Source organism: Canis lupus, chromosome 1 (assembly GCF_048164855.1).
Source record: "Canis lupus baileyi chromosome 1, mCanLup2.hap1, whole genome shotgun sequence".
NCBI lineage: Eukaryota > Metazoa > Chordata > Mammalia > Carnivora > Canidae > Canis > Canis lupus.
In genome coordinates this window covers 98996128-99008490 of record NC_132838.1, presented here as the reverse complement: position 1 = coordinate 99008490, position 12363 = coordinate 98996128, and the positions used below count along the sequence as shown (strand labels likewise).

Here is a 12363-nt window from a genome sequence, read left to right as displayed (position 1 = left end):
TGTAGAAAGCAGGCAGCTCGGGACGATAATCTCTGAGACAAGAGAAGAGACACGGGTAGCCTGAGATGGCACTGGCTCCTTCCCTGGAAGCAGTTTCCAGCTGCCGCATGGGAGGAAGAACGTCCTCGGGGATGCACCAAGAGCCAGAGTGGCTAGAGTTTGTGATGACGGGAGCAGCACAGAGAGGGCGGTGGCCGCGTGCAGAGGGCCTGCCGGTCTCTGCTGGTCCCGGTGTTTACGTGAATACTGATTCATGCACACTACCCAAGGCTGGGGACAGACGCAGGAAGGAGTGGACAGTACAACTGCCAGGGCTCTCAAGGGCTGGAAGCGGATCGTGTGCCCACCAGCCAGAGAGGAAAGGCCTCGCGACGCCCAGAGGAGCAGGTGGAAGCCTCAGAGAGATGTCACTTAAACCATGAGACTGATCTAGCCTGGAATGAAGGCTGCCCTACAGCTGCCCTACTGGTTCCAAAGAATTAATCTAATGAGACAAGGAAGAGAAGTGAGTGGTTGAGGTCGTTGGGTAATTAATTGGGGTTTTCTGGAGGAAGCTGGAAGGTGAAGCCGACAGCAGGACCAGTGTTTGGGCAAAGAGGGGGCTGTTCACTTTGTCAGGCAGTGGAACTGGGGCTGCTAGACTTTGTAGATCAGAGCAGGTGATGAGCGGCTGCAAGGAGAAGGAAGAGGAGCCTGTGTGGATGGTTTTGATTATCTGTTTTAACTCTCAGACTGAAAGGTCTGGAAATACTCCGTTTCCCGTTTCCCAAACTGATGTTTATTACATATCTCGGATCTTTGAAGGTTTATAGTTTACTCTAAGCATATACAGTAACTCTCAGGTAATTAGACCATTCAAGAATACTTTCCTTTCTTCCACTGGTTTTTCTAGGTTAAAAGAATTACTTTTTCATAAAAAGCATGTATTCGTGTTGTTTGACATATATTTAAGCCACACATAGATTATTAACAAATAGAGCTTTTATTTTACTTTTTTTAATTTTACTATTTTTAAGATGACTTTTATAGTCACATTTGGATACATATGATATTGTTTGAAGTTGGGTCATCTTTAATTTTGTAGATTAACTATATGTTTTAGCAATACTGTCAGCCTGCAACAAAGGGATAGCATTTATCTATTATCTATTATTAAATTGAGATTTACATGCTGCATTAGAGAAACTTTTCTTATTTTGGTAGGAAAGTTAAAGTTAAAGGAAAAATCTCACAGGTTGGACAACATGAAACAGTAGTACTGCTAGGCAAAATACACCAAGAACATATATATGATAAACTAATTCTTAAAAGTGTGATTTTTAAAATTACGTTCTTAAAAAAGATTTTATCTATTTATTTGGGAGAGAGAGCATGTCTGGCAGGTGGGCAGGGAGAGGAAGGGGGGAAGCAGACTTCCCGCTGAGCAGGGAGCCGGACATGGGGCTCAATCCCATGACCCCAGGATCATAACCTGAACTAAAGGCAGATGCTTCACCGACTATGCCGTTTTAAGTTTTAAGCTTTAATTCCAGTAGTTAACACACAGTGTTATATTAGTTTCAGGTGTACAATATAGTGATTCAACACTTCATACATCACTCCGTGCTCATCACGACAGGTGCACTCCTTCCTCCCATTACCTGTCCTCCCCATCCCTCACCTACCTCCCCTCTCCTAACCATCAGTGTGTTCTCTGTAGGTAAGAGTGTGTTTTTTGGTTTCTCTCTCTCTCTTCCTGTGCTCTTTGTTTGGTTTTTTAATTTCCACACAAGATTTCATTCTTTTTTAATGGCTTAGTAATACTCCATTATGTGTGTGTGCACACACATGCCACATCTTTATCCATTCATCAGTCAATGGACGCTTGGGCTGCTTCCATATCTTGGCTATCGTAAATGCTATAGTGGATATAGGGGTGCATGTATCCCTTTGAATTCATGCTTTTAAGGGGAGGAAGCAAACACCCAGTAGTATGATTAATGGATCATAGGTTCTATTTTTAACTTTTTGAGGAAACTCTATACTGTTTTCCAGAGCAACTGCACTAGTTTGCGTTTTTGCGTTTCTACCAGTAGTGCACAAGGGATTCTTTTTTTTCTCTACATCCTTGCCAACACTGGTTTCTTGTCTTTTTTTATTTTAGCCATTCGGACAGGTGTGAGGTCATATCTTACTGTGGTTTTGATTTATATTTCCCTGATGATGAGTGCTGTTGAGCATCTTTTTATGTGTCTGTCGTGTCTGTGTCTGTTGTGCCATTTGTCTGGATGTCTTCTTTGAAAAAAATGTCTATTCATGACTTCTGCCCATTTTATAACTGGATTATTTGTTTTCTGAGTATTGAATTTTATAAGTTCCTTATATATTTTTATACTAACCCTTTATCAGATATGTCATTTGCAAATATCTTCTCTCGTTCAGTACAGACTGTCTTTTAGTTTTGTTGATTGTTTCCGTATTTTGATGTGGTCCCGTTGGTTTATTTTTGCTATTATTTCCTTTGCCTCAGGAGACATATCTAGAAAAACGTTGCCACAGCTGATGTCAGAAACATTATTGCCTGTGCTCCCTTCTAGGACTTTATGGCTTCAGGTCTCACATTTAGGTCCTTGATCCATTTTGCATTTATTTTTGTCTATGGTGTAAGAAAGTGATCCAGTTTGATTCTTTTGCATGTAACTGTCCCACTTCCCCAACACCATTTTTTAAAAATTTTTTATTTTATTTTATTTATGATAGGCACACAGTGAGAGAGAGAGGCAGAGACATAGGCAGAGGGAGAAGCAGGCTCCATGCACCGGGAGCCCGATGTGGGATTCGATCCCGGGTCTCCAGGATCGCGCCCTGGGCCAAAGGCAGGCGCTAAACCGCTGCGCCACCCAGGGATCCCCCCAACACCATTTATTGAAGAGAATATATCTTTCCCATTGGGTATTCTAACCTGCTTTGTTGAAGATTAATTGACCACATAATTGTGGGGTTTTTTTCATGGGCTTTCTATTCTGTTCCATTGATCTGTGTGTCTGTTTTTATGTCAGCACTGTATTGTTTTGATTACTACAGCTTTGTAATATAACTTGAAGTCTGGAATTGTGATACTACTAGTTTTGTTTATTCTTTTTCAAGATTGCTTTGGCTATTTGGGGTCTTCCATGGTTCCATAATAATTTTAGGATTGTTCTAGTTTCATGAAAAATGCTGTTGGCATTTTGTTAGGGATTGCATTAAATCTGGAGATGGCTCTAAGTAGTATAGACATTTTAACAATATTTGTTCTGCCAAGTCATGAGCATTAAATGTCTTCCATTTCTTTGTGTTGTCTTCAGTTCTTTTCACCAGTGTTTTGTAGTTTTCAGAGTACAAATCTTTCACATCCTTGGTTATGTTTATTCTTAGGGGTTTTATTACTTTTGGTACATTTACAAATGAAACTGTTTTCTTAATTTATCTTTCTACCACTTCATTATTGTTGTATAAAAACACAACAGCTGTCTGTGCATTGATTTTTATATCCTGCAACTTTGCTGAAGTTAATCAGTTTTAGTAGTTTTTTGGTGGAGTCTATCAGGTTTTCTACTACAGTATCACATCATCTGCCAATAGAATTTTACTTCTTTCTTACTAATCTGGATGCCTTTTATTTCTTTTTGTTGTCTGATTGGTGTGGGTAGGACTTCCAGTACTATGTTGAATAAAAGTGGTGAGAGTAGACATCCTTGTCTTCTAAACTTAATCCAACCTCTTCCCTTAGGGGAAGAGCTCTCAGTTTTTCCCCATTGAGGATGATTAGCTGTGGGTTTTTCATATATGGCCTTTATTATGTTGAAGCATGTTCTTTTAACCCTACTTCCTTAAGGGTTTTTATCATGAATGGTTGTTGTGCTTTGTAAGTGCTTTTTTCTACATCTATTGAAATGACCATGTGGTTCTTATCCTTTCTCTTATTGATGTGATGTATCACATTGATTCATTTATGAATGTTGAACTACTCTTGCATCCCAAGAATAAATCCCACTTGACTGTGATGAATGATTTTTTAAATACATTGTTAGATTTGGTTTGCTAGTATTTTGTTGAGGATTTTTGCATCCGTGTTAATCAGAGATATTGGCCTGTAGTTCCCCATTTTAGTGGTGTCTTGATCTGGTTTTGGTATCGGGGTAATGCTGACCTCGTAGAATGAATTTGGAAGTTTTCCTTTCTCTTCTATTTTTTGGAATGGTTTGAGAAGAATAGGGATTAACTCTTCTTTAAATGTTTGGTAGAATTTGCCTGTGAAGTCATCAGGTCCTGGGCTTTTGCTTATGGGAATTTGTTGATTACTGATTCAGTTTCATTGCTGGTAATCAGTCTGTTCAAATTTTCTATTTCTTCCTGCTTCAATTTTGGTAGTTTATATGTTTCTAGGAATTTGTCTGCTTCTTCTAGGTTATCCAATTTCTTGGCATATAATTTTTCATAGTAGTCTCTTAAATTGTTTGTATTCCTGTGTTTTTGGTTATTTCTCCTCCTTGATTAGTGATTTTATTTGAGTCCCCTCTCTGTTTTTTTTTTTTTTTTGTTTTTTTTTTTTTTTATGAGTCTGGCTAGAGGTTTATCAATTTTGTTGATCTTTTCAGAGAATCACCTCCTGGTTTCATTGATCTGTTCTATTGGTTTCTTTAGTTTCTATATCATTTATTTCCTGCTTGAATATTTTTTTAAAGATTTACTTATTTGAGAGAGTGTGTGTGTGCATGTGTGCTAGTGGGGGGAGGGGCAGAGAGAGGGGAAGAGAATCCTCAAGCGGACTCTACACTGAACATGGAGCCCAACTTGGGGCTCAATCCCAGGACCCCAAGATCATGACCCAAGTCAAAATCAAGAGGTGGATGACCAGCTGACTGAACCATCCAGGAGCCCCATTTCTGCTCTATTCTTGATGATTTCAGCTGCCTTCTACTGGTTTGGGCTTTGCTTGTTCTTTTTCTAGCTCATTCAGGTTATTATTTTTTTTAAGATTTTATTTATTTATTCATGAAAGACACAGAGAGAGGCAGAGACAGAAGCAGGCTCCATGCAGGGAGCCTGATATGGGACTCAATCCCAGGACTCCAAGATCACACCATGGGCCAAAGGTAGGCGCAACCGCTGAGCCACCCAGGGATTCCCCACAGTCAGGTTATTTTATTAGAGATGTTTCCTGCTTCTTGAGAGAGGTCAGTTATTGCTGTAAACTTCCTCTTAGAACCACTTTGGCTGCATCCCAAAGATTCTGGACCCTTGTGTTTGAATTTTTTTTTAATTTTTAAGTTTTATTTAAATTCAATTAATTAACATATAGTATATTATTAGTTTCAGAGGTACAGTTCAGTGATTCATCAGTTGCATATAACCCCCTCATTATATCACGTGCCCTCCTTAATGTCATCACCTAGTTACCCCGTCCTCCACCCACCTCCCCTCCAGCAATCCTCAGTGTGAGAGGGTTCCCCTTTCTCCACATCCTCACCAACATCTGTTGTTTCCTGACTGTTGAGTTTACCCATTCTCACAGGTGTGAGATGGTATCTCATTATGATTTTGATTTGTATTCCCTGATGACGAGTGATACAGAGCATTTTCTCATGTGCTTGTTGACCATATGTAGGTTGTTTTTGGAGAAATGTCTGTTCATGTCTTCTCATTTCATGACTGGATTTTTTTTTTTTTGTTTTGGGGGTGTTAAGCTTGATACATTCTTTATAGATTTTGGATACTAGCCCTTTATCTGATAAGACATTTGCAAATATCTTCAACCATTCTATAGGTTGTCTTTTAGTTTTGTTGACTATTTCCTTTGCTGTACAAAAGCTTTATATCTTGATGAAGTCCCAATAGTTCATTTTTGCTTTTGTTTCCCTTGTGTTGGAGATGTATCTTGCAAATTTGCTACAGCTGATGTCCAAGAAGGTGCTGCCTGTGTTTGATGGATTTTGATGGATTTCTGTTTCATATTCAGATCTTTCATCTATTTTGAGTCTATTTTTTTAAAGATTTATTTATTTATGATAGACATAGAGAGAGGCAGAGACCCAGGAGGAGGGAGAAGCAGGCTCCATGCTGGGAGCCCGACACGGGACTCGATCCCGGGACCCCAGGGTCGTGCCCTGGGCCAAAGGCAGGCGCTAAACTGCTGAGCCACCCAGGGATCCGTTGAGTCTATTTTTGTGTATAGTGTAAGAAAATGGTCCAGTTTCATTCTTCTGTGTGTGGCTTGGACCCTTGTGTTTTCATTTTAATTTGTCTCCATTTCTTATTTCTTTGATTTCTTGGCTCACCCATTGGTGTATGATTTTTTTTAATGAAGAATTGATATTCTTAATATAGAAAAACATCTTGTAAGTCCATAAGAAAGGGGCAAATGTCCCAGTAGGGAACAGGGCTAATAAGCTCTGAAGCAGGCAGTTTAAAATTCATTTTTTCATTTAAGTATAGTTATATTTATTTCAGGTATATAACATAGTGATTCTATATTTATACATTACAAAATAATCACCATAATAAATCTAGGTACCGTCTGTCACCATACAAAGTTATTACAATATTATTAAATTTTCAGGTTTTCCCCATTGAGTCTCATGTTAGCAGTGGGTTTGTGTCTATAATGTCCATATCTCGTAGCATGGCACTGTCCAGTGGAATATAGTGTGAGCCTTGTAGTCAATTTTAGATTTTCTAACAGCAACATTAAGGATAAAAAGAATCAGAGAAAATTAATTTTGATAATATATTTTATTTAACCCAGTATATCAAAAATATTTCAATGTAGAATCAAGGTAAAAAAATTGTAGTGAACTATTTTAGTCTATTTTGTGCTAGACACAAAATCTTGTATTTGACATTTGACACCTACAGCACATCTCGAGTCTGTACTAGTCACATTTCAGGTGCTGGGGAGACATTTAGCTAATGGCTATTATAGGCAGCAGGAGTCTGGCACTTGATAGGTGATTCATAAATGAACATGCCATAGGTAAATTCGCAAAAACTAATCCTTTTTTTTTCCCTTTTCCCTCGACAGACTACCATGCCTGCGGGCATCTTGCCTGAAAATGAAGAACCATGTTCCACTTTGGTGAATAACGGTGCATATGCTGCAAGCATGAAGGGTAAGAGTGCTTTGATATATTTGTTGCCTCTTTGTACAAAGTGGCCTTAATAAAACAGTGTGAGCAGACATGACACACAGCTCGAGGCATCATACTGGGATCCTGAGTGCAGCTGCTGCTTATGGCTTTTGTTTATTTCTGCCTCACTGTTTTGACCTATTAAAATTCATTTTCAAAATCCTGAATAACAGGTCTTTTGAGAAGACATGTTGAAAACAACGTTTATCTCCTGTGTTATCCTCTCAGACTGAAATTATCTGCTCCTCTCATCAAACGCCTCCTTGTGAGTCAAGCTTTCCTTTCTTTCTTCTCTCCTTCCTCCAAGTGTCACTTAGAGGCACGTTGAGGAGCACGGAGCCCCAGGTCCCCCAGTCTTTCTCTCCTCTGTGCCATCCCTCAGTTTGGATCTTTTCCACGGCAGCCCTGGAAAGGAAGGGCGCCATGACTGCACCTCTCGCTGCCACACCGGCCCTCAGGCTGTCCCACCGTCGCAGGTGCTAAGCCAGGGGCACACCCCGACTTCCTGCCACATTGGCACCACCAGTGGGGCCACCACCACCAGCACTGAGCCAGATGTTGAGTCATTTTTCTTGGCAGTGCCCTTTGCGTGATTTTCTTGTGGCCTGCTGTCGGTTCGCATTGTTCACAGTAGTGCTCCTGCTCAGGGAGCTCTGAAGGACTGTCCCCTAGGGTGGATCAGGTGATGTAAGGAGGAGTAAAGGAGGAAGGGTGCCTCCAGGTACTGGACTTCTTTGTCCGCTGGGAGCATCTGGCTCTCCGTGATTGTAGCAATCCAACCAGCCACCAGGGGGAGCCGTCTCTCTCCAGGAAACTAAGAGTGTCCTTCCTGAGACCCGGCAACTGGAAGTCCTCCCAACCATCCTTCATGAGTCGGTGCGGGCAGCGCTCCACCATCCCTGTGCACCTGCTTCCTGGCCCAGTGGTCTTTTCCTCTTTTCCCTGTCCCAGCCCTGGAGTCACCCAGGGAGCTCTGGCCCCTTTCAGTGGAGAATCATGTCCAGGAACCATGATGTGCTCACTACTGCAAGGGCAGAGCTAGGATGAATGTGTTAATAAGTGTGCACAGTGAGAATCCACAGAAAACTTGTGACTCCCCAAGGACTTGAACCCTGCCAGCTGCCTGTTGACCGGGAGCCTTATCCATAACCATTGATTGACACAGCTTTCGTGTGTTACATACTGTAATTGTACAATAAAGCAACGTAGAGAAAACACATTCACCATACTGTGCTGTATTTACCAAAGGCACATGCAGTTCACATGCATGCCGTTCAGGGGTCACCTGCCGGCGCCTCCTTGTGTTGGGCCCAACTTCTGCTACGTGACCCTCCCCCTGAGGCCTGCCTCATGGCTGTGTTTGATTATGTATACACTTTTAATTAACTGAGGTAACTGTACCATCACACGCAACTGCCAGTTGCAAACAGAAAGACCCTTGAGGCAGTTTCCACCACTGGTAACGTCTTGCAGATGCAGCGTGATATCGCAGCCAGGATGTTGACGTAGTTACAGTCACCATACAGGACAGCACCAGGGCGCCTGGACGTTCGGTCGGTTGGGTGTCTGCCTCTTGGTCTCGGCTCAGGTCGTGATCTCAGGATTGTGCTCCACACTGGGTGTGGAGCCTGCTTGAGATTCCCTCTCCTGCTCTCTCTCCCTTACCCCATGCTCAGGCGTGCTCACTTTCTCTCTTTAAAAAAAAGGATACGGGACCACGCTGTCACTACAGGGATCCTCTTGTTGCCCTTCTGTATCCAGACCCACTTCCACCCATGATCTGGCCCCTCACAAGAACTGATCTGTCCCCATTTCCCCATAAATGAAGTCATACAGCACAGGACCTTTAAACATGGCTCTTCTTACCTGGCCTTGTTCCCTTGGTTTGTGTGTCTCTCCGGTGTGCTTGTTAATGCTGAATGGCACTCACCAGCAGGGCTGTGCCATGGGGTCGACCCATCCACTTCTGAAGGGTGGCCTGGTTGTTGCAGTCCGGGGCAATCTTGGACAGAGCTGCTAGAAACGCACACATGCGGGTTGACACGTGAGCAGGAGTTTCTGTCACTCTGGGAGAATTGGTCAGGAGGGCGACCCCTGGGTCGTGCATGCTGCAGGGGCATGTTTAGTTTTCTCTGAAACTGCCAAGGGATTATCCAAAATGTATGTGTCAGGGATCCCTGGGTGGCGCAGCGGTTTGGCGCCTGCCTTTGGCCCAGGGCGTGATCCTGGAGACCCGGGATCGAATCCCACATCGGGCTCCCGGTGCATGGAGCCTGCTTCTCCTTCTGCCTATGTCTCTCTCTCTCTCTCTCTGTGTGTGACTATCATAAATAAATAAAAAATTAAAACAAACAAACAAACAAACAAACAAAAAACCAAAATGTATGTGTCATTTTACGTCTCCCAGCAGTGGATAAGTGGTCAGGTCCCCCTGCAGCCTCATGGGGTGAGGGGCTGTCACTGTTACCTTCCCGTCCCTGCAGGTGTGTGGTGGTGTCTCATCCTGGTTGCTGGCCTCACTCACTAGGCCCAGGAGGTTCTGGGAGATTCCCTGGGATTTTCTGTATAAATAATCACATCTGCAGATAAGGGGCATTTTCTTTCTTTTCTTTACAGTCTCTGTGCCATTCTCTCCTTTCCTCATTGTGGCGGGCTGATACTTCAGAGCAGAGAGGGCATTAGGAGGGCAGACAGCCTTGCCTTCCCGCTGACCCTGGAGAAGATTTTGCGGGCGCTCTGGAGCAAGGGTAACCCAGTGCCCTCCACTGTGAAATTACTCAGATCTTTTGTCACGGATGTTGTTGGAATTTGTCGTGTGCTTTTTCTGTGTCCATTGATAGAATCATGTCTTCTCTAGCTCATTGATGCGGTGGATTATATTGGTTTTTGATGTCTAACTGTCCTTCCCATACCTGCAATACATCCCATTTGGCAGTGCCGTACAGTCATTCATGCATCGCTCGGCTTGGTTTGCTGACACTTTGTTCAAGATTTTGTCTTAAGTTCTGGGGAGACACTGGACTGTCATTCCCTTTTTTTGTACTATCCCTGTCTGCTTAGGTAAAAGAGTAATCCTAGCTTCATAAAAGGGGTTGGAAATGTTCCTTCCTCATCTGTTTTCTGGAAGATATTTTGAAAACCAGTTTTAATTCTTCTTTAAACATTTGGTAGCATTTTCCAGTGTCTTAGCAGGAGGCTTCAGCCCCCGGAGGCTGCAGATTTTGGGCTCATCATAGCTTATTTTCAAGTCACACCTGTGGCCTTTCTGCCCCTCAAGGTGCTGAGGTGCCCAGACAGGTTAGAATAAATGCACACAAGAATCTTCAAATCAGGACTTCTGTGCTGGTCCTGGAACTAGCGATCAGGGTCCCACACTGGGAAGGTAGACTGCCAAGCTGGGGAGAGGGTGGGCGAGGACAAGTGATTAGTCCATAGACGGGGTGGTCCCGGCACAGAGACAGACGTAAACCAGTGACTGAAATAGAGAACCCAGGGAGACCCCTCACGTAGGTGGTCAGATGCCATCTGCCAAGGGCGACGAGACTGTCACCAGTTGGTGGTGGACAACCTGGGTGTACATGTGTAGGGGAATGACATTGGGCCCTTACCGTGTGCCATGCACAAAAGTTAACTCAAAATAGCTCAAAATCCTAAATGTAAGAGCTGAAGGTATAAAACTCTTAGAGCATTTCCAGGGGAAAAGCTGCAGAACCCTGGATTTGGCAGTGATTTCGTGGCTGTGACACCAACAGTACAGGCAACAAAAGAAACAGTAGATAAATCAGACTTCATCAAAATTTAAAACTTTCCTTCACAAATGATGCCATCAGCAGAAAGGAAAGTCTGTCTGTGAATGGGAGAGACTGCTTGCAGATCACACATCCCTCTCATTCGGGCCAGTCTCCAGAAGGTGTAGAGAATCCTAGATCTCAACAAGCAAACATGAGCGAGCGGATTCAGAAACAGGTGCAATAGATGTGTCTCTGAAAGGACACACAGAGGCCCCACATGCGCAGGAGACGTTCACTGTACCCATTACAGACATGCAGGTGAAAACCACACTGAGGTACCACTGTGTGTCCAGTTGGATGGCTGTTAGCCAGCACGAGGACCGGAAATGACTGGTGTCAGTGACTTGTGGAGAAACCGGCGCCCTCATCTTCCTGCTGGTGTGGGTGGTGCAGCCACCATGGACATCTGCCTGGGCATTTCTCAAGAAATTTAAAAAGCAGTTAGGATGTGATCCAGCAGTTCTGCTTCTGGCTGTAAGCAGAGAACAGAAAGCAGACTCGGCAGGTGTCTGTGCACCCACATTCCTGGAGACGATCGCAGTAGCCCAAAGCGGGAAACACCCCACAGAGTGTGGGTGGACCCTGAGGACACTACACTGAGCGACAGCAGCCAGACATGCAAGGACGGACACTGTGCAACCCCTCATCTGCAGGAGACCCGGAGTGCTCACATTCTAGGGACAGAGGGGTGGGTGCCAGGCGCTGGGGTGGGGGAGATGAGGAATTAGTGTTTAATGGGGATAGATGGCGGGATGGTCACACATGCAGATGGATGTCCTTAACGCCAGTGTAGGTAGTGTGCCCTTCAAAAGGGCTACAGTGGCCTACCTTGTGTTATATATATTTTACCGCAATTAACAAAGGGAGGTTGGGATCCCTGGGTGGCGCAGCGGTTTAGCGCCTGCCTTTGGCCCAGGGCGCGATCCTGGAGATCCGGGATCGAATCCCACGTCAGGCTCCCGGTGCATGGAGCCTGCTTCTCCCTCTGCCTGTGTCTCTGCCTCTCTCTCTCTCACTGTGTGCCTATCATGAATAAATAAAAATTAAAAAAAAAATCATTAAAAAAAAAAACAAAGGGAGGTTGGAAGGCACTTTCTCTTCCTCTTCTTTTCCCTTCTCTTCCTGAATACGTTGGTCCAAAGCCATTGACGGGGCCACAAAAAGTAGCCGCACACACCAGAGGGCGGGTGAGGCTGCGGTGCTGGAGACCAGGCGAGGGGCGGCCCCAGCCATGACACCCACACAGGGGGCCCCACTTGGGCATTAGGGCCTCGGGTCAGGTTGGGAGGGTACCTGTCCGCCCGGAGGGCCTGCATGCTGATGGCTAGGAGCACACCCAGCGCCCGGACTCGTGTCCTAAGCACCACTGCTCAGCCGTGAGCACCCGGGCTACTTGGGTCTCATCATGAGGAAACAGATCGTCT

General features: G+C 44.2%; 1 protein-coding gene across 2 annotated transcripts in view; it reads left to right on the top strand.

Annotated features, from left to right (window-relative positions):
* The window catches only part of PTPDC1 (protein tyrosine phosphatase domain containing 1), a 59596-nt gene that overhangs the window by 27584 nt on the left and 19649 nt on the right, over positions 1–12363 (top strand). For both annotated transcript variants that reach the window (XM_072842055.1, XM_072842051.1), the window contains exon 2: positions 7043–7130. In XM_072842055.1, coding sequence (XP_072698156.1) covers positions 7049–7130 — 82 coding nt within the window. In that variant the 5' untranslated portion in view covers positions 7043–7048. The remainder of the gene's footprint in view (positions 1–7042; positions 7131–12363) is intronic.